At 43.9% G+C, this 21932-nt stretch overlaps 1 protein-coding gene across 5 annotated transcripts in view; it reads left to right on the top strand.

The window, feature by feature from the left end:
• klhl5 (kelch-like family member 5) overlaps positions 1–21932 on the top strand; it is a 65529-nt gene that overhangs the window by 23428 nt on the left and 20169 nt on the right. For 2 of the 5 annotated variants that reach the window (XR_009676939.1, XM_061065183.1), the window contains exons 2-5: positions 6874–7583; positions 12795–12983; positions 20586–20722; positions 21669–21865. Coding sequence is in view for 4 of the 5 variants with exons in the window: in XM_061065183.1 (XP_060921166.1) it covers positions 6970–7583; positions 12795–12983; positions 20586–20722; positions 21669–21865 (1137 nt within the window). In the remaining variant the exon portion in view is untranslated. The remainder of the gene's footprint in view (positions 1–6873; positions 7584–12794; positions 12984–20585; positions 20723–21668; positions 21866–21932) is intronic. The other 3 variants (XM_061065184.1, XM_061065186.1, XM_061065185.1) reach the window with 3 other exon arrangements.

Genomic DNA, 21932 nt, shown 5'->3' with positions numbered 1-21932 from the left:
CACAATCCACACATTTTTTTAAACAACACACACACACACACACACACACACACACACACACACACACACACACACACACACACGCACTCTCAATAACATCTTTGTCTCTCTACATTTGTGTTGAATAAAACATGGCAGTAAAAGTGTGTCAAAGTCTTGCTTAGTGCAGCAGGAGGCGAGATGGAAAGCTCCTGCTTCAATATAAGATCAGATAGTAAAGGATGTGTTTGAATGTGTGTGTGTGTGTGTGTGTGTGTGCCTCCCTCTGTCAGTGCAAGGCATAGATTTAATTGTGGGCAGTTTGGGTGTTTTTCATCCTTAGCCAATGTATTTTTAACTTTCCGATAACGCAGAATTTCTTTCTTCTTCTCCTTCTTAGTTTTCTGCTTTTCCTCCCACTCATTACAATCTACTGTATCTGCACCCAAGTCCACCAGCCGCGCCCCAATTACTATGGGTCTTTCTCATACAGATCCATCTTTCACTTAAGGGAGGATAGCCGAAGAAGTGAGAGAACAAAGATAATGGACGGGAGAGGAGAGGAGAGGAGGAAGAAATTATTAAGGAAGTAATTAGGGGAAGGGATGAAAAGCAAAAACACAGAGGGAGCTATTAGAGATATGGAAAAGCTGCTCTGCTGATCAGCAGGATGATGCCCTGTTCCCCTTGCATTGAATCCCACCTCATGAGCTTTTCAGCATGTTTTCATGTCTGATAACACACAGATAAGATGCAATCAGAAGAGTGAGGGCAGAGAGGGAACAGAAAAGTGGGGACTCTAAAATCTGCTGATGGACTGATGTTGCGTTTCTTTCATCTTCCATCCATGTGTGTGCGTTACTTCTGGGGAAACTGGGACGACATAGTTTGTCTGTCGCCAAAATACAAACTCCCCAGATGCTGAGAAATCAATAAGCACATGCAAACACACACACACACACACACACACAAACGCACACCTAAGAGAATACCGTCCCTGATTGATCCATGTAGCTCTGCTCCTGACTGGTGTGATGGAGGATGAGGGAAATTACCTGCTGAAGGTGGTTTTGCATTTTATTCTGATTAGAAACACAGATGCAAACCTACAAAATATCACCATGGGTCAGAGTTTTATTACCAGTATGCACGTTTCCCTGACAGGTTTGTTTCCACACATCACCAACTTTGCAAGGGAAGTGGTGTACGTCAGTATCAGGCACTGTTCTGCACACATAGCATCATGTTTATTAATGAGACCCCATGTCTGTCCCCTCTCTGTTTGGTCCTCATAGAGATAGACAAACAGGAAACCTATAACACAAACTCACATACGAAGAGACCTTTGCTCTCCTTCCGCCCCTGAAAGCCTTTTTTGCCTCGGTGTGAAAATTAATTTTCTGTTCAATAACATTGTATATTGTGCCTCCAGATCAATGTAACCGCAATCACATTCACACACAATCACACACCAACACACTCCTCTTTCGCTCGTATGTTGGGAGAAGCAATGGCGTGTCGATGTGGAGAGGTAATTATTTGCTTGGCCAGTCTGAGCCGGCTCTGAGTCTCAAGGACGGACCGGCCTGCAGCGAGAGCACCGAACAACACTCTGATTACACAACGGAAACAGGCAGTCAGTGTGTATGCGTGTGTGTGTGTGTGTGTGTGTGTGTGCTTGTTTATAATGTTGGTGCCGTGACTTGAATGAAAGCGTGCCCCTGTGTTTCTTTGTGTATGCTTACAGAATGTACAGTTGCTATAGAGTTCATATTCTTCTGTGTGCATCTGTATGTGTGTGTGGGCATATGCGGGCACTTGATGTGTGTGCGCCTCTGAACATATATAGAACAATAGCTCTGGCAGCGTGGTCCCTGCCGGTCTGCGCCTCAGGGAATCACAGCCATAGTCCCATCATTACACACACACACACACACACACACACACACACACACACACACACACACACACACACACACACACGTTCCCTTGTGTGTCACAGTTAAATAGCAGGGATGGGGAGCAGGAAATTGAGGTTGGGAAGGAGATTGGGGAGACTATTGTGGAGGAGGAAGAAGGGGAGGAGAAGAAGAAAAGTATGAGGAATGGAGAGCAAAGAAATAAATAGAGAGATTGAAAAAAAAAAAGGGCCATCGGAGGATGAAAATCAGTCATGAGGGATCGTCACAAACGGGCCAGACAGATAATGTTTCACTTTTCTTGCCCTGTAAAATCTTTTACGACAGCTCTCCCCAGATGACTGCTACCTGTTTTTATTCGGCTCTGTATTTGTGGTTGTGTGCATAAATGTGTGTGTGTGTGTGTGTGTGTGTGTGTGTGTGTGTGTGTGTGTGTGTGTGTGTGTGTAGTTCAAAGCCACTGGAGGACAAAGTATGCATAAACGGGATTGCATGCTCTCTGTGTGTACGTGTCCCCGCCGTGTGCATGCATGCTTGCGAGTGTGAATGCACATAAACAGGTCGATTAGCTGGTGTGAAGTGTGTGTGAATGGGATTTCACTGGGACATTTTCTTAAGTGTGTGTGTGTGTGTGTGTGTTTATGTGATAGTGTGTGTGTCCAGACTGAGGCATACAGCCGTAAAAGCTGTGCTAGAGACTTTTGAATGATGGCCTCGAACTACCACAGCCGGGAGACCAATAACAGCAGGCGGCTCAAGGAGGCTCCCATCAAGTGACCAATGATTAGATCCAACTGAAGGAGACCAGAGCTGCACGGCCCGTCATTCCTCGGCTACATTCCTCCTTAGAGCCCTGTTTTCAGACTCCCCCAGTAACACCATGGCATTTCCAGCTTGAGTGTTGCAGAAATGCATTGGTTTTTTACTCTCAGGGTCCTGAGTTGTGTTTTTCTTTTATTTGAAGCGGTGTGCGAGGCCCATGAGGTGAGCGAGAACATTTGGCTCCTTGTAGTCGAACGCACCCTCGGGTTGGGAATTAAAAAGGCAAACGCATAATGCAGTTGTCCGGTTCACCGTTAAACAAGGGGCCTTTTAAACTCCAAAAAAAAAAAAGCACAGGTAAAATGTGAAATCCATTGGGGCTGGGACTATCTCAGCCCAACTTTGGCTCCATCTAACTGCTGGGAAAGAGGCGAGGAGGGCATTAATCCTCCTGGCAAACAGCTCCAACATGCCCACCTGCCGCTCCCCTAATTATGCAAATTATGTAAAACTCTTTATCTAAATGTCATCACAAAACTAATGTGTACAGAAAAATATTCACCCCCTGTGAAATGAGATATTCAGACCAAAACCAAATTCATAACCAGGCTTTATTTCTGCTGTAAAAACAAACATTCCTACATGGGACCTATTACGGATTCCTTGGCTTCTGCAGCCAGCCTCAAGTGGAACTGCAAAGTTTGCAATTCAGCATAGACTTTAATTTTCAACATTGTAGGTTTCTTGCTTGGTCTGCACATATTGAAAGTCCTCTCTGGTGAAGTGACAACAGGGGAAGTAGAATTGGTCCAGTGGTATTGTTTTTTTCCTTACCAATTCAACCTAGACATGAGTATGGGCTGAAGTACCCCTCTGATAGTGTTACCAAAATAATGATAATGTTGATGGAAAATCACTGATGCTACCATTTTGCTAGATTTGACTAACATGAATCTCTCTACCAGCCGCACTGTTCTTTACCTGCTCCAGGAAACCAGTTGTTTTTTGGGGGACCAATGGGTTACGGTACGATCAGTGTAAACCCAGGCCTTATCGAAGGCTGATAACAAGCATAGGTATCATTACTAGTATGATGGATGCCGGTATGAGGGAAGTGAAAACGCTTACCTCCTGATGCAGAGTTCATGCTTGGAATTGAATCAAATCAATCAAAGATGCAAAAGAAGCACAAAATAGAGAAATCAAGATGAAGTTTGGATGAAAGAAGATTTACGTTTTTTTCAAGCAACATACTAATTTACGTGCCTCTTGACTTCCTGAAACATTTCCAGTCCAAACTACCTTGGTGAAGCTAGCCCCATGCTGGCACACCTGTCACTCCATATAAAGAATTCAACAATATGAAGGCACGTTCATTACTTATACAGCTACTTAAATATTAGCAGCACATTAGCTTTGAAGTCTTGTTCCATTCAACAAGTTGGCATTTTACCCAAATGCCCTAATCACCCTAAACAGCTGGTTGACAGTGAAATATTGCTCCTTTGCTCAGATTCTGTGTTTTATTCCTTTGCTTTAATGACACTGCTCCTTGTTTTTACTCCTCCAGACTCCGCTTGTGTGTGTGTGTGTGTGTGTGTGTGTTTATGTGCCTGTGTGTGCGTCTGTGTTTCCTTTGTAGTATTGATCCGATAGAGCAGCGGGGTGGTCCTCCGCTTAGATGTCAGTGCATCCTGGAACTGAGGAAATAAAAGCCCTGTGTTTCTCTGAATCTGGCAAACAGAAGTGGTAAAAGTGAAATTGGCCGTGTTCATCTGCTCCGTTCGGTCATTCATTTATGGAAAATATGAGTCTCCGGGCCCGGCTGCCGTAGTCAAATTTATGAGCAACACATCTTCCGTCTGTGTAATTCACAAACTGACCTCGGCTCTTTGACTTATTGATTTTTGCTGTAGTGGGGCTCCTGAAGCATCCCTCTACTTCTGCTGGTGGGACTCCATCCGGAACATGGTGTGGCACATCCTGTGGTCGTCCCAGGGTGACAACTGAGGGTGATAGGGGTTCTGGCTGGCTGGTTCTGCTGCTGGTCTGCTGGGTGCCCCCGGGCGCCTGGACGGGATGGCTCCCACAGGACCTGCTCCCACTGCTCGTTACCGTCTATGAATAGCTGCTGCATTGCAGATGGAGGGAAGAGAGGGAGGAGAAAGACTGAGAAATGGGTGGAGGAGAGCGTTGGTTTGTGGAGAAACGAGTAAAGTGGAATAGGAGGTGTGTGTGCGTTCGTGTGTGTGGAAGAAGGGACAAGTGAAATTTCATTTTCAAGGACACTCAGGTCCCTGACTGTATTCATTCTGGCTATTCACTGTTTCATTTATGCGATAAGACAGCACATGGGCATGTCAGCTTATTGCAGTTTCTCAAACAACGTGAGTGTAAGGGAACAACAAGACGGAGACTGACTGTGAGACAGGTGCTGAGAGGAGTGAGTCCAGACAGCCAGACCGGATATGAAGAAGAAGAAGAAGAGGATGTGTCCGCTGCCTCATTACATTCATGAGTCTTTGATTACAGAGTCGCTGCAGCTTCACAAAGCTCCATGTTCACTCAAACACTATTTACATTCACACGGACACATGTTAAGTACGAGGGGTGAGAGTCGCAGGGTAACTCATTCGATACAATACGTGGCCCCATTAGCAACATCACAACACAGCGCTTCTGCAATAATATTCAGATTACAAGATACTTAATGATGAACTGCAATTTCTGTAAAAAAAAAAAAAGCAAAGTGCAGGATTAATGCATTCTTTCACTGCAATTTGGTATTTTTGGACCTCTTATCCTTAACTTTGTTCGCACTGCTTTCTGCTTTCATTACCCGCTGTGTTCTTTCTCTTTCATTCCAGCTGTCAACTTCTTTATTGGCCAATTAACTTACGCTCACTCTGTTCTAATTCGTGTGGTAAGCGCCTACATGAGGAGTCATTAAGTTAGTGATGTGCCGACTGAGTCAAATTGCCTGGAAAACATGGCAAATGCGCTGTATTTAAAATTTGTTTTAAATATCTATTTTCACCCGCAACAAGTTCGATAATTGTATCACACTGCTGCTTTTCCCACCCATTATGTCTCTCTTTTTTTTTTTTTTTTTTAAAAAGGGGATTTCCACTTGAGATTGTGTGGGAAAAAAATCGGTTGCCATGAGCTCAGAAAACATTGATATTGCCAAATCATGAAGAAATCATCACTGTTTTCTTTTGTCCTTCTAACGACTCAAAACCTTTTAAGACTTTCTTTAAGAAGACTAAGAAGACCACACATGTTCACTGTGGTAAAGCTGGACCATGGAGGAAATTACACATGAAATACATCTGAAACAAAAAAAAATCATGAAATTGTGAAGTTGGAAGAAAATAAATGTGGCGCTATAGTTTGAGCATTTATTTTTTTTAAGATTATTTTTTGGGGCTTTTTGTGCCTTTAATTGAGGGATAGGACAGTGGATAGAGTTGGAAATCAGGGAGAGAGAGTGGGGAATGACATGCCACAGGCTGGATTTGAGCCCGGGCCGCCCGCTTGGACGACTATAGCCTCCATACATGGGGCGCACGCACTAACCACTGTTGCACCAGCGCCCCATAGTTTGAGCATTTTAACTATGTTGCAACAAAAATGCCTATTAATTGGCTTATTTTCAATTAATAACTGATTTGAAAAAAATGTGTTGCTTCTGCTTGGTGAGCGTCATTCCTTTTGGATTTTGACTGCTGGGGAAGCCTACATAACAAGCAATTTGAAGACAGACTTAAATTGGTTGAAAGTACATCGCCTGTTACAATCTTTCTAGAAAATTGCCTGTCAAGAGTCGGCAATAGACCCACACATAAAGAGACATGTCTAGCCCTAGGCCCATATGGTTATAGCCTATAGGTGCCAACAGATAGTAGCTTCCATTCAAGTAATATTGATTGGATGTCTTGCCTGTTGAGTGATGATGATGATGATAATAACATAATGATCATCCCTCTACAAAATGCTTGTGGTCTGCTCTGCATTATTGGCAGAACTGTGACATTAGTTTGTCCTCGTGGCAAATGTTTGTGGTTTGGTTTTGTGCAAGGAAAGATTTTGGCACAGAGCATAAAACTCAGAGAAGACCTCTCTCTCTCTCTCTCTCTCTCTCTCTCGCTCTCTCTCTCTCTCTGCCCCTCTTGTGTTTATATACTCCTCTCATTCCGCTCACTCCCTTCAGTCGCGGTTAACGGGCGTGCGGTTGCCAGGAGAGACGCGCTGTAACGGCAGAGCGGCACGGGCTCTCCCGCGCCATTTCCTCGTCTCGAGCCGTGGGATGTCGAGCAGCGGCTCGGGCTCTTCTTCCTCGCGGAAGGAGTTCGACGTGAAGCAGATCCTCCGTATCCGATGGAGGTGGTTTGGTCACCCCGCGGTTCCTCCGCCTCACTCCCCGCCGCTGGGAGACTACTTCGCCGGGAGGAGAGCGGGCGGCAGCGCGGGGGACGGACCTTCAGTCAGCGGCAGCAGCAGCAGCAATTCTAATTCAACCAACGTAACCCCGAGCGTGGGGAGTCACGGCGGTCTGGTGGCCAGCGGCAGCGCGGGGTCTAACCTGTGTAACGGCAGCAGCAGAAAGTTTGCTGATCCGGCAGGGAGTCGGGGCGGTCCGGGAGGCGCGGCAGCGGGAGCGACGGGCAGCTCCTGTCCCCGCTCCTTCAGCCAGCCAGAGTGTAGGAGCTCCACGGCGGCGTTGTCCTGGGTTTCCCCGCCTCCCCATCGTCGCTCCCGGCCGGTGACGAGCATGGAGCTCCCCGGTGAGGCTCAGCTTTTGCCCGAGCCCTCAGCTCAGGTCGGGGAGGAGGAGGAGGCGGCGGCGGCGGCGGCGGCACCGTCAGCGTCGGGCACCGAGGAAACTAACAACCACCCGGAAACCGACTCCAGCTCCTGCAGGTAGGGAGGAATTCTTGTCGGTTCCGGCCGGGACTTTGAATCCAAAACTTTCTTTGACCAATTCATGCAAAAAGAAACTCCTGAAAAGTTAGGACAATTAATGCATTCGTTATTTACTTTAACAGGCTGAACAGGAAATTGTGCATTATTCTGCTGTGTCACTTTTAACCTTCATGTTCATGGGAACTGCCATCATTTAATCATTATCAGACTTCAGGAAACCAAGTGCATGTGGGAAGTGTGAACTACGACTGAATTTATAGACACAAAAAGGGGAGTAAGTAGCTATCTATAACAAGTGGACAGTCAGATATGCAGTATGGAGGAGGGACATGCATTAGCCTATATGACAGAAAGAGAGAGACAATGATGGTTGAGCACCTTTGGGACAGCATGTGGTCCACTGATTTCTCCTCTCAACCTCTTTTTAATGAGGCTTCATCAACCACACTCTGTTACATTACACACACAAACAGACACACTCTTGTGACTATGGGATTTTCAGAGTCAAATTAACAATACGACTCCAGGGCTGAGCTCCATCCAGCATGTAGCAACATACTGCACTTGACATTTATATCCTTTTTTTGTCTTCAGCGACTCATTCTTCCAGCTTTTTTTTTTTTTTTACTCACAATCCTCACTGCTCTGTCTGTACGTTTGTGTGCATGTGCATATTTCACTGTGTGGCTCTGGGGCTGTCCAGCTGTAGTGATGTGAAATGGCATTTAATTAATAGTTGCCATGGAGACAGCGTAACAAACCAATTAGGGCATCGTAACTCCTCCACCGAGTGCATCTGCACAGACTCCCAGATTTATGCTTTTATTATGATGCAGCAGTAAACGTGATGAAGTGAAGGGAGAATTACAGAGTGTGTTTGCACCTCTGTGTTTACTCTGATAATGCATCTGAAAGCCTCCTATTATACTCTGTGTTCCCAAGACACACATCAGATGCATAAATGATTCATAGGTCATGCCTGCTCACACACACACACACGCTCACACACACACTCGTACTTTTAAACAGCTTCCAGTGGAAGCAAATGCAGATACATCAGTTTCCTCACGTCATTTGTTTTCGTCTCAACTGTGTACGTTCATGCATGAGAGAGAGAGAGAGAGAAGGAGAGAAACATGCTTTTAAAAATACCCTTTGTTATGTTATGCAAGGCTCGATGTCATGTCTCCTATGATGATGGGTTAGGAACATTGCTTTAATAGTGATGCTCATGTAGACACATATCAGCCTCATCATTAGCATGAACAAAGAAAGATGTGAACCTGCACAGGGCTTTGAGTGCACACAGTATAGCCTGTATATGTGCAAAACCGTGTCATATGTTATGGTTGCCATACCAACACAGAGATCAGTTTCTGCAGCATACATGTGCAAATTTGACATTACATGTTATCTGATTTGTATGTGTGTCTTTGCTGTACGCCTCCTTCTGAGAGCTCCTGCTTACGGTAAAACACTCCCAAGAACACGAGTGGCAGAATCCCAAATGGGATCGCGGAAAGGGACGCACTCAGAATCCCAGAGTGGGTGATGGCTTGCCTCGAATCCACTGATCTCCTCCTCTCCTTTTTTTATTTTTTTTTACTTTCTCACCCGTAACACGCCCCCCCCCTCGCTCCCGCCCCCCCATAGCTCTTTAATCCTGGTGTGCAACCCTTACTCACTCTCTCTCCCTCTGTCCCGTGTTCATCTTTGCCCACCCTTGTCCCCTTGTCCATTCATTTGCCCTTACACTCTCTCTCTCTCTCTCTCTCTCTCTCTCTCTCTCTCTCTATCTTTGTGTTGAGAAACAAAAGTGTTTGCATGTGTGTCATTGGATGGTTTAACCTGACCAGGCAGGCGCTCACCACACACTCTGTGACTCGCCATGTATCGGCTTTAAGCACTAAGTTTAATTTGCATCATACGGGCTAACCAGCCTGTGATAGTTTATTACAAGGGGGAGGTTGCAAATATGTGTGAAAGAGACAGGCATAGAGAGAGACACTGAGTTACAGCTGTGTGAGTGTCCTTGCCTGGTTGCAGGGGTTTAAAAAATCTGGCTGCATGGTGTTGATTCACCCTCTGTGTTTCTCCTCTCCCTCTCTCTCTCTCTCTCTGTTTCTCTCTGTGTCCATGTTGAGTGCCTGCCAGGCTCAATTAAGGGGACTGGAAGGCAGCGTTCCCCTACTTCAAAGCCATCTCCTCTGGCAGTATTTAGCCCCACCATTCGTCTACATACACACTCACACATGCGCACACACTCACTCACTTACAGGAGCACAGGGAAGGCTTTGCCAAAAAGCCTTTCCTGGAGGGTGAGAAATGGGACGGGGAAGAGAGAGGACCGAGGCGAAGATGGATGATGGGATACGGTGGGATGAAGTGAGTGATGGATGAGATTAGTGGGATATATAAAAGTGAGGACGGGAGATGTATCGAGAGGAGGAGAGGACGGAGGCAGAGGGAAGATGACACATCACCATCAGGCGGCATACATAAAACAAAACTGTGTGCATGAGTATTGTGTGCACACTGCTTGGCCCAGCGTTTTCCTACACATTTCCTTAACAAAACAAAACACAAATGTGTCTCCTGAGTGTTTTACATCTGTGATAGCAGATGTGTTCTGCATCTTGAGAGAGCAGGAAGAGGCTGTAAACTGATATTTTGTTACCTTTTGAACAGACAAATTGGATCGCTAGTGGCCCACTTTGTCTGCAGTTTGGTGCCGGTTAGGTAAAGCACAGGAGGTTTGTTAAGTGCTATTTTCTTTTATCTAAAAACAAAGGTGGTAAGAATTGTTATGTTAAAAGAAAACAGTAACTTCCAGGGCAGAAAATCACAACCTCAGGTTTCCATCAGCATTGTCTCCTTTTCAGACCCCGCACTGGGCGACTCATAATAACTGAACTTTGAGCTCCCTGCACCTCCTTCCTTTGAGTAATATGGGCGCCAGGAGGCATGCTACAAATGCATGACTGGTACAGGGAACATGAACATAAACATGGAGTTTAATCAAGTAGATTGACACAGGACTGGCTCCTTTTGTCACTGATACCTGGTCGAGGTATTTGAGTCAGCATCAGATTGATAGAGATTTCCACGGTACTTAAGTTCCATGTGAGATGGCGGGAACATCAGCAGAACACTATTTAAACCAGATAGGGAAAATATCACACAAGATCTCTTGAACACATCTAAACACAAATGTGACCTTTTGAGGAATCCAATATGGAGACAGAATTAAACGATTTGGTATCCAAGTAAACATGGTTAAAAGAATGTGACAGATAATATCGGCTGATATTAGCATATCCAGTCACTATCGGTATCGGCTGATTTTTTTTATCGCAGATATGTGCCGATATTACTAGATTTATATTTCATTTGAGTTTCATTAAATTAACTTAGCAGTTCTCTTTCACCAGCAGAGGGCGCTATATGGATTACAACAAACATCATCACTCTCCAGAGTATCAAGCGGTGATGCACAAACATGCGCAGTTACTTTCCTGTTGAGGAATCTTATCTTTTCCACATGTTTGACAACTGCATTTGAGTGATCAATGCAATAAATGTTAATATCTGTATCTATATTTATCTCTACAGATCGATGTAAGGTCTGAGAAAGATATCGGCCAATATATCGGTATCGTTTTTTTCTCTCTCTCTAATATCGGTATCGGGCCTAAAAATGTCATATCGGTCGGGCCCGAGTAGAGACTTCCATTTGCTGCTTAATAGGCGTGCAGGATGTGAGAAAAAAATTGAATGTGCATTAAGTAAGTGAGATAAATAAACAAATATTAAAGACTGCATGTTAGCTTTAACTCACATTTGTGTGTACATCAGACGTTCTTCATGGTTTACACAATACAAATGTAAGTTTGTGTCACGATTCTCCTGCATCCAAAATAAATCCTAAAAGTATTGTTTTTAATTGGCACCATTTAATCTGAGGTGTAGCGGACATAGCTAGCTTCAGCTTCATCTGCCTGCAGCCAAAAGGTGTAGAGGAGTAGTCATTTTACCCAGGCCTCTATCCAGTGGGTTAACTATATGCACGCTCAGCGAGATAGCGTTGCTTGTTGACACCTTTCTTGTGAATGCTTACATCCTGTTAACCATGGAGTTGTGATTAATTGCGCAGCCCTACTTGTGGCTCCCTAGAGGACCTAAACCAGGCGACCTTCTCTGTATCACAAAGACAGAAAAGAGGACATGCTACAGAAACACAAGATCATTATTTATGACTTGATCGTGTTTAGGATCATTAAGTCTTTGTTTTTTAAATCGTGTTATATTCACAGTCCACATTTTCAGTGCCTTAGCAGATTTTCTGTCTACTTTCACTTTGTTTATTCCAGCGAGGGTATGCAGGGGAAAATCTCTATTAAAGACAGTTTAACACACACGCACATGAACACACACTCCCCATAAGAGTGTGATTTCTCTTTAGCTGTAGAAGTGAAACGATTCGTCCTTGGAGTATCAGTTCATTTCTAATCTCTTTGTGCTGTAGGGCCGGTCCTGCCGCCGCTGCTGTTAAATTAAAAATGGAAGTACAGCTCCGACTCTCATAAATTAAGAGCTGGTTTGGGAGCCATGATGGCTGATGATTCACAGGGAAGCTTTACTTTGGTGCGTGTCTTTTGATGAACAAGCATGCACATACACACACTCCGACACACACACACAGACACACACGCACACAGCTCATCAGCCAAACTGGAGGAATAAGACATATCAGCCTGAGGCTTCGACTCCTCCACCAGTGAATAACGAATGTTGAAGCCTTCCTGGCCTCAGACTCTGCTTCATTTCTCACTGTTGGTATAGATGGAAGGAAACTGGTTGCCATTAGGGAGCAGAGTAAATTACAGCGTATCCTATGGGCTCGGCTCCTACAGTTATTTAATTGGCAGCCTCTCTTTTAAGTGGGCTAAATTTATCTGGTCATTTACTCCTAGTAATTGGAGCATTAAAGGGCTTTTGTCTGCTCCTGGCGACGTACAGTTACCCTGTTGAAAGTGAAGGAGAGACTCAGAGCAGCTGGGTTTTCTCTCTCTCTCTCTCTCTCTACACATCTGCCTCTTTGTCTGAAGAAAGAGAATCAGTATTGATACGTGCACTCACGCTCCTGTCCCCTTCTCTTTGTGTCTGTTTGTGTTTGTGTGTCTTTTATCGGCCGCCGCGTGGGCTCAGGACATCTAACAGCAGCGCCACCCTGTCCTCGTGCGTGTCCATGGAGCCCTGTGCGTGTCCAGAGGACTCTATGTTCACCGCTCTGTCCCACGCCGATGTCACCTTCTCCAAGATGGAGGGTTACCTGAGGTCTCGACAGCTGTGCGACGTCGTTCTGGTGGCCGGAGAGAGGCGGATACCTGCACACAGGTAGGAGCAAACAGACACTCGTGTGAACAATGAATGGTTGTGATGTAGAAGTAGGCCAGCAGGGGCTGCGTTGATTGTTGCTGTCAATATCCATTAATTACTCGATTTAGCGTGTTAAAGTGTTATATCTTATCGGACTGAATGAGTTGAATATACTATCAAAATTCCAATTATTTCCAAACCACAGTGATCTCTTTGAAATGCACCTTTTTCTGACCAATCGTCCAAAACCACAAATATTCCATATACAAACATATAAAACAGAGAAAAGCATGAAACCCTTACATAAAAGCTGCAATCAGTCAATTTTCAACTTTAGATTGCTCAAACATTTGTAGAACATGCTTGTTAATTATTTTATTATTCAGCTGCTTGTGTTACTTAAATACATGATATTCTTTACTGGTCTGGAAAACATGAGCCCTTATGGGCAATTCATGACAACTACGAACTACTACAAAATATTTAGTAGCATTTTGGGAGATGCAACGAACAATAGGGTGAGGAGTTTCACATTTCACAATCTGTTCTGCCTGCTGATAAATGTTAACACAAAAATACTCACACTCAAACAAACTCAATCCTTCTGTATACACGATAAAGCCCCACTGAATGTAAACACACACACACACACACACACACACACACACACACACACACACACACACGACAATTAATCAGGACAATGGTCATTAGTGGCAGCTCTTAAATCAACACATACATTGTTCTTTCTACTTTGCACATAAATACAGAAGCCTTACAGTGTAGCTCAAGTATGCAGTGATGAAACACACACACACACACACTCACACACACACTCACACACAAACATGATGACACATACTGCACACACGGGATACAGCTTGGAAATAATATATCATGCACACAGCAGAACCAGCGGCACGCTCATGAAAATCCCTTTTATTTTTGTAGTCTCTCTGTAGCACACATAGTCCACGAGGCCTCTGAATCATGCATCAAACACACACACACACACACACACACACACACACACGTACACACCTCACCCACCTCATGCCCCCGCTGCACTGGCCTGTTGCTATTGCTCTCTGGGCATGTGGCCACTGGTTCAGCTGCAGGGTCCGTCTGCAGCAGGATGAGACGAGAGGAGCGGTCCTCCACCAGCAGAAAGACTCCTTTTTCCTCTCGCTGCCTTCCTCTTCTGCCTCGCTTGATTTGGTCCTCCAGGCACAGATGGTGACAAACAAAAGACCCTGCTGTAAGAGAACCCTAATGGCGTATGTGAAAGAGTGTGTCGGCATCTGAAGTTATGCATGTGTTGCCAGCGAGGGGGTGGGCAGCAAGACATCTCCGTTTGAAAGTTGTTGTTTTGTTTGCAATTGATTCACTGGATGTGTAGGATAAAGGCACTTTTCTTGGAACAAAACATACACCCTCTCGCGCTCCCTCTCTCTCTGTCTTCCATGTACACACAGACAAATGCAGCACACATGCTGAATAGGCCTCTTAAAGCGTATACAGCTGCACACTCTGTGGGGAGATTGTTGCAAGCAGTGCATTTTGAGCAAAACTCAAGCTTTGTATGTATTTTTTAAAAAGTAGAGCGCTACATTTTGTCTCTGGGGCAAATACATTACCTTTGAAATCTTGCCATTTTTGTTCCCCGTATAGTTACCTCTGTTAAAGTGCTGCCTAGACTGATTTTACAAAGTATACCTTTAGTTCAGAAGCTTTCCTTTGCTGTTATTGTAGATCAATAGGTATGCATCTGGGGCCCATTATGTGCACGCTATCTTGTCTGTTTTAGTACAACAAGAAATAAAGGCATATAGTAGGTTTTCGATCAGGCTATATTTTTTGGGGCACTTTGACCTAAAAGCAGTACTTGGACCTAAAACATCAGCATACCAAAACGCTCACAGGAAAAATGTTCTTATTAAGCAGGTTCGCCATGCTTACCATCGATATGTGCATGTTTACATCGGCTAATTAGCAATGAACACAAATGAAGCTGAGGTGGACACAAATTTCATGAGTTTTGTTGCTAGTTGGTCCAAAATAAAACTTAAAGACAAGACATCCTAAGTTTGATTCTCATACCTCATACAAAACTGCATGGCACTGATTTTTCCCAGAGACCGTGTAAGACTCCCACGCTGCCAACGTTTTCTTTCACATTTGACCATGAAAGCTAATCAGTTCGTCCAAAAGGGGACTACTTTTGTTTTCATTTGTAAAGCACTCTGTAACCTTGTTTTAGAAAGTGCTACATAAATAAAGTTTATTAGACACGACAGATGCACAAAGGCTACTGACATCAGCGCGAGCTTTATTATTTGCAGATGAGCCGATATCTGTCAACAGGGCCGATACAGACGTTCAACCTAATCGCCAATGGGAGGAGACGCATGAGTGTCTGTGTACTTAGAAGACATTTTTAACTGGATCTTGGGAAGACGAAGTAAAACAGATCCTCACACCAAGAAGCTCCCTTCAAAGGATTTATTAACAAGTCATGTTTTGAGCCTACATGTTTCCTCTCGCTCTGCCAAGTCTGATTTATTTTTGCTTCTTTATACCTGTTCGGTTTTTGGATTCAGCACACACCATGGGATGTGCGCGTCTTTTTGGATTTTTCACTGGATTCGGGAAACATTTTACCTGCACGTATCAGAAAAGAAAAGTCAGTTGAATACCAAAGTCATGCTCCAGGGAACACTCTTTTTTTTTTCTGCGTTACATTTTGTGTCCATTCATCAAAATAATCGATGAGACATTTCACTTGGGGAGAAAAAAGTGTTGACCAGCTGACGGACAAACAAACAAACCAACATGTTGCCAATCCTACCACTGATGAGCGTCTCATACCTTTTATTTTTGAGTACATGTAGAGAAAGTTCCTAACTGATAGGCAAGTCTCTCCAACCAACCCTTCTGTTTTCCCCCCTCTATTTATTTTTTTTCCACGACTCTGCACCAAGCAGCAGAGCCGTACTCAAACACAAACAGACACAGTGTTCAATTTCCAGTTCTCGCCCTCCTTTCCTGAGTCCAACTCGTCTGTTTCCTGCTCTGTTCTCTCTGGCACTTTGTCTCCTCTCTGCTCTTTCCATTACAGTGTGACACACTGCCTGCCATGTCTCTGTCTATAGCAAGCTATAATAACTCCCCTGCTGTATATAGCCCTCGCTGCAAGTCAGACCCGCATGAAAAATTAAGGAGTGAAAATGCTGTATGTGTGTGTGTGTGTGTGAGATAAGAAAGAGATACCCAACCTGAATACTGTCTGAACAAGTTCCTGCTGACAATCGTGTAGTTTGACATCCACACACACACACACACACACACAGACACACACACACACACACACACACACACATGCAATACTCTTCTCTGCTTCAGGCTATCTGTCAAGGTCCTGGTGTCACACTCTGTAATGAGATTATAAACATGTGCATAACACATACACTTTAGGAACACACACACACACACACACACACACACACCGGTGGAAAAATAATATCTGCAGAAAAGTGCAAACGTAACCAAATGTTTCAATGTGTTCATGAAGCTGGTTAACAGACATCTGATTTGAGCCTGTACTACGAAGCAGGATTTGTGGTTAGCGAGGTAACTTCGCGTTCACTTCTTATCGCCACGGTAACTCATGCTGCACACCTAACCTGCTCCTGGAGAAGGTTGTGTTTGAGATAAGAGATCGACCTGAGAAAATCTCCGCCCACTGACCAATCAGATCTTTTGATCATGGAGCTGATCGAGAGGGGGGAGGACACTTCATGTGTCCTGGATGATTTCACATTAGGCTATAGTCTGTTAAGGTCATCCTTCAATAGAGACTAATAAAAAGCACCGGAGCCTTTGAGTTGTGTTTTTAAGATGATCATTTATAAATAGCTTCTTATGGCTTTGAATGATATTTTTATATCAATGTTTAGTGTCTCCATGCCGCTCTTATCGTCAGAGCTGCAGCTGAATGAAACTTAAACTGTTTGTGAGTGTGTGAAACTTCTCAGTTCTATGAAAGGGGAATTTAAAAATATTTACAAGTGACCTTAAGCTAATTCCTCTCCGTCCTTGGTCTAGCCTCCTTTAAGCCATATCTCTTCTTCGTCAGGCTCACTAAATTCTACACTGACCTAACTTAAAGCCTATCCCTCTCTCCTTCTGCTCTCTCCTTCTCTTGTCCGTGTAACTTTCCCTCTCGCCCCCGAGCTCAGCTGCGGAGACTGACACATGCAAATTAAATAATCTCCTCTCTCTCTCACTGCACGCACTGGCATGTCTTTTATTCTGCGTGCCAGGACTTCATCTGGCTGCTGTTGTTTTATTGTTTTCTAGACTCTTCTGGGAATTCTGTGTTAAAAAAAAAAAGAAAAGAAAAACGGAAAAATATTTGTTTTGTGAAATAACAAACCATGGTTAACTTAAGATCAGAAGAAATGAAGACAATGGGGAGTTTTTTTTTACTTTAAGGGGGGGGGGGGGGGGGGGGAGACTCTTGAGTGTATGAGCAGAATAACAGTTTAGTATACTGACCTGAGTTAAGAAAGGCCTTGTTTTATATCTATTTTTAAAGATGTGTTTTTGGGGCTTTTTATGCTTTTATTGTAGAGATAGGACCGTGGATAGAGTCTGGAATCAGGGACAGAGAGAGTGGGGACATGCAACCCGGTATGCAGGGAGGGAGCCACAGGTCAGATTTGAACCCCGGGTCGTCCGGTTTGAGGACTACATCCTCTGTGCGTGGGGCGAGCTCCCTAGCCACTCGGCCACCGGCGCCCCAAGGTCTTATCTTTTTCTTTTTCTTTTTTCACTTTTTTGTTGAGAGGTTCATTATCCCGGAGTGTAAATACACTCGAGCGAGTTTTTAATGTCAAACTGCTTGTGAAGATAAACCGCCCTAAATAATGAAACAACTTCAGGGTCAAACTCCCTCATTACACATGTTATTACAAAGCACATTAGATATTAAAAACCCTCGTCCTAACTGCCATTGAGGGGGAAAAAAAGATCCTCCAACACAGTTTGAATAAGAAGCTTTCCCCTCCGAGGACATCCTTTCTCTTTATCCTCAATATGCTCACTGCGCACACACATCTGGAGATGCCTCGGGCCCGTGCTCAGCTTTTGTTTGCACAGTTGTTTTTTTTTCCTGCCTCTAATAACATCTCTTCAGAGAGAGGAATACACACAGAGATGATGAGAGCACTATTTGGAAAGTATTTCATTCTTTAAGGGGAACATGGTGATTCAGTATTTAATATAACAAGCACTAAAGGGTCATTTTTAAATCCAGTGTGGAGCACATATCTACACGCTGTCCCCCTTCTACTTACAGAAATAATGACACGTCCATTTACTTTCTTTTTCAGCGCACCTTCTCAGCCTCTCATAACGCTGAGAGAGATCAAAGGTAGTAATGTTGAAAGACATGCACGCGTCTTTTTATTCAGATCTGACTCTGACCCTCCAAAGTTTTTGACACCTTTGTGTATTTCAGTATGAACAAGTTGAAAATGGGGAAGTGTGTTTTCTCAAAATACATTTTGAAACTATGTTCTGAAGATGTTCACGGATGTTCGTGAGATGACCATTAACAGGTCTCTGACTCTCATCTCCTGCGGTTGCTTTTTTTTTTTTAACACTTCTGCTAAACTTTCAAGCTCACAAAACTCACACATACGGTGCTACAAGTGCCCCCCCCCCCCCCCCCCCCCCCCCCCCAACCCCCTTTTGTCTTTGAGGGCAGACATAGGCAGACTTTCTATATGAACACACAGCGTATTGATTCAGCTTCTGCTTCCACACCTGCATCAGAATGTTTCATATGCTATAATTCCTGTCACCATACTGTACGCTTCTTCTTAGCTTTCATTTTAAATGTATGCAACCACTTTTTAATATATGACAGCACAGGATGTAAGTTAGTCAGTGTAGGTTTTACCTGGAAGACGACTGATTCGTATAACCGGAGCTGTCCAACAACATCAGGAAGCCAAGTATATGTCACATTTATTGGGGAAAAGTGAAAGAGAGGAGAGATGTGATCCTGTCTTGATTTAAGGAAAAAAAGAGGAGAAAAAATCAAAAGTTTCTCCTGGAGGTCTGGAAGTTTGTGAGCCTGCCCCATGTACGGAGGCTGGAGTCCTCCAGGTGGGCTGTCCTGGTTCAAGTCGGTGCTGTGGCTCCTTTCCCGCTTGTCACTCCCCTCTCTCTCTCTCTCTCTCTCTCTCTCTGATTTCTTACTCTTTTCACTTTTTTTAAAATAAAGGCATAAAAAGCTTATTTAAAAAAAAAAAACATTAAAACAAAGTTTCTCCTGGAAGGATTTCAAACTGTTTACTTGAAAAGTGACTCAAATAGTTTAGTAAAGAGTAAAGTTGTAAAAATGTTCGACGGTTCAATACTTTTCAATGAGACGTGTGTTGGAGCCAAATGATGTGTTTGTTTTGTGTCATGGTATTTTCTTTATGGTTGTGTGTGTTGGCCCTCTACTGGGCACTATGTGTAACCTGGGCAGATGCTGTGTATAAAGCAAGGCTCCAGGTGAGGTGGGACTGAAGGTGATTGAATGGAGGCAAACAGTTTTTTTTAACTGTGTCAGCCTGTCGGAGTTAAACGCATCCAAAGCGGATTTATTTGTTTTATTTACAGACGTAGTGGTTCGTCATATTTCCCTTTATCGATAAGAAGTGTTTAAAAATAAATGGATTGAAATATCCAAATCACAACATCAATTCGAGCTAAGCACGCGTCCGAAAGCTTCCACATTCATCCCTCAAGTGACTTTTCTAAACAATATTGGGCTTGTTAAAATTGGTCCACTACAATGTGTTTTAGAACAACACGATCTCCTAATTTACATGATTGATTGTGTCAAAAGTACCAGACCTTAAAATATCTATCTTGAGTCATAACTTTTAACCAAAAGTTGCTGCGAGTGAAAGAGAGAGAGAGCACTCTCTATATTGCACGGACATCAGCAACGTTTCAGGACCGTGCATTTCAGACAGTGTACAGTCATTGAAAGAAGAAATTACCCAGTAGTGGCGTAGGATTCTATTTTTGTTGGTATTAAAACGAGTATCAATATTGTTTGATTTTTGCAAGTAACATCTGAGTTTAAAATTCTGGTCTTGTGACATCCTTAGTAAATAATCAAAAAGCATCTTGAAAGAGAGGGACACTTATTACTTTCACAACCCTGCACAGCTGTGTGAAGTGAGCGTCAGTGTTGTGTTGAATGGTAACTGCCCCCCCCCCCCCCCCCCCCTCAGCTCCTACGTCAGAGAGATGTTGTGGAAAGTGGTCTGATTTTGAAGCTATCTGATGCCTTTAAAGTGTCTCTGATGAGTATCACCTCTATGACTTATTTACAGGATGATAACGTCGTGTATTGTCTGGTTGTGTGTCATCATCTTCACGCTGCTCTTTCCCTCTCTCTTCTGCATCTTTTCCCTCACAGTTCTCCAGACTCCTGTCCTGTCAGCAAGGTCAAAGTGTCCCGCCCCTCCATTACAGCGGGCGTCCATCCTCTCTGACTAATCCCTGACTCTCTCTCTCTCTCTCTCTCTCTCTCTCTCTCTCTCTCCTTCACAGATTGGTCCTCTCATCCGTGTCTGACTACTTTGCAGCCATGTTTACCAGTGATGTCAGGGAAGCCAAGCAGGACGAGGTGAAGATGGAAGGAGTGGACCCTGATGCATTGTGGGTCCTGGTGCAGTATGCATACACAGGTACACAGACACACTGGAAAAAAACATGATTTAAAAAGGATGTGGCTTCTCTCTTTCTCTAGAGTGAAGTACACATCATGATGTATCGGTCACTATCAGACCTGCTACGATGTAAGATGGGAAATCAGTGCAGGTAAATGTTCTTACATTTAAAGGTACATCAAAGCAGTCAGAGCACTGAGAAGAATAATCATGAATTACTTTTAAATAAGCTGTTGATTCTCTGTATTTTTCATATTGTTAAGAAGCAAAGCCTCATACAAAGACTTCGGTAATTGAAGAGCGCTTACTTTTAACCTTTAAAGAGGACATATTATCCCACTTATCCAGCTTTTCAAACAGTCCCCCTGTGGTCTAAATGAAACGTCTGAGCTGTGCTTTGATCAAAATATAACATGAATCAAGCACCAGAGGAGGTTTGTGACCCTGTATAAACCAGCTCTCTCAGAACGCTCCGTTTTGGTGTGTGTGTCTCTTTAAATGCAATGAGCCCCCCCCCCTGAGTTTTCCCAGTAGACATCACGCCATCGCTAGCGAGAAAAAAAACCCACATAAACTGAGTAATACTTAAATACAAAAATAACAGGAAATGACCTCCTTTTTATTGAAACTTTAAATGTTAAATCCATTTTTACAAATATGTAAATATCACTAAGGACAAATTGGTTTGAGGCCACACACCAAAAAGGTAAAAATACTCCAGCTGTTGTTAATGTTTGTAACGTCTCCATCAGTAAATGTAAACCAGTGGGGACGGGAAGGTGTAATTAACTTTTAGAAGGTTTTGGTTTGGCAAATCTTCTCCAGCTGACCAACTTCAGCAGCCTGCATGTTCTCACTAATTATTTTCATTTAGTCTCACCTCTATAATTAATGAATATCTCTTATGATGGTTTGAGTTGGTTGACTTTCTGAATGCCACCTGACCGTCTGCCTTCTTGTCCAGGCCGTCTGGAGTTGAGGGAGGACACCATCGAGTCTCTGCTGTCGGCGTCCTGTCTGCTCCAGTTGACGTCGGTGGTTCAGGCCTGCTGCTCGTTCCTGATGAAGCAGCTCCACCCGTCTAACTGTCTGGGTATCCGCTCCTACGCCGACGCCCAGGGCTGCCACGACCTGCAGAGAGCCGCCCACGCCTACACCATGGTGGGTACAACTCCGGTGACTGTAGAGAGAATGAATGAAACAAAAAAAACTGCTGGGTTAAATAGGG

Source organism: Labrus mixtus, chromosome 2 (assembly GCF_963584025.1).
Source record: "Labrus mixtus chromosome 2, fLabMix1.1, whole genome shotgun sequence".
Lineage (NCBI taxonomy): Eukaryota > Metazoa > Chordata > Actinopteri > Labriformes > Labridae > Labrus > Labrus mixtus.
Note: the sequence above shows the minus strand (reverse complement) of the source record. Positions and strands in the feature narration are given on the sequence as shown.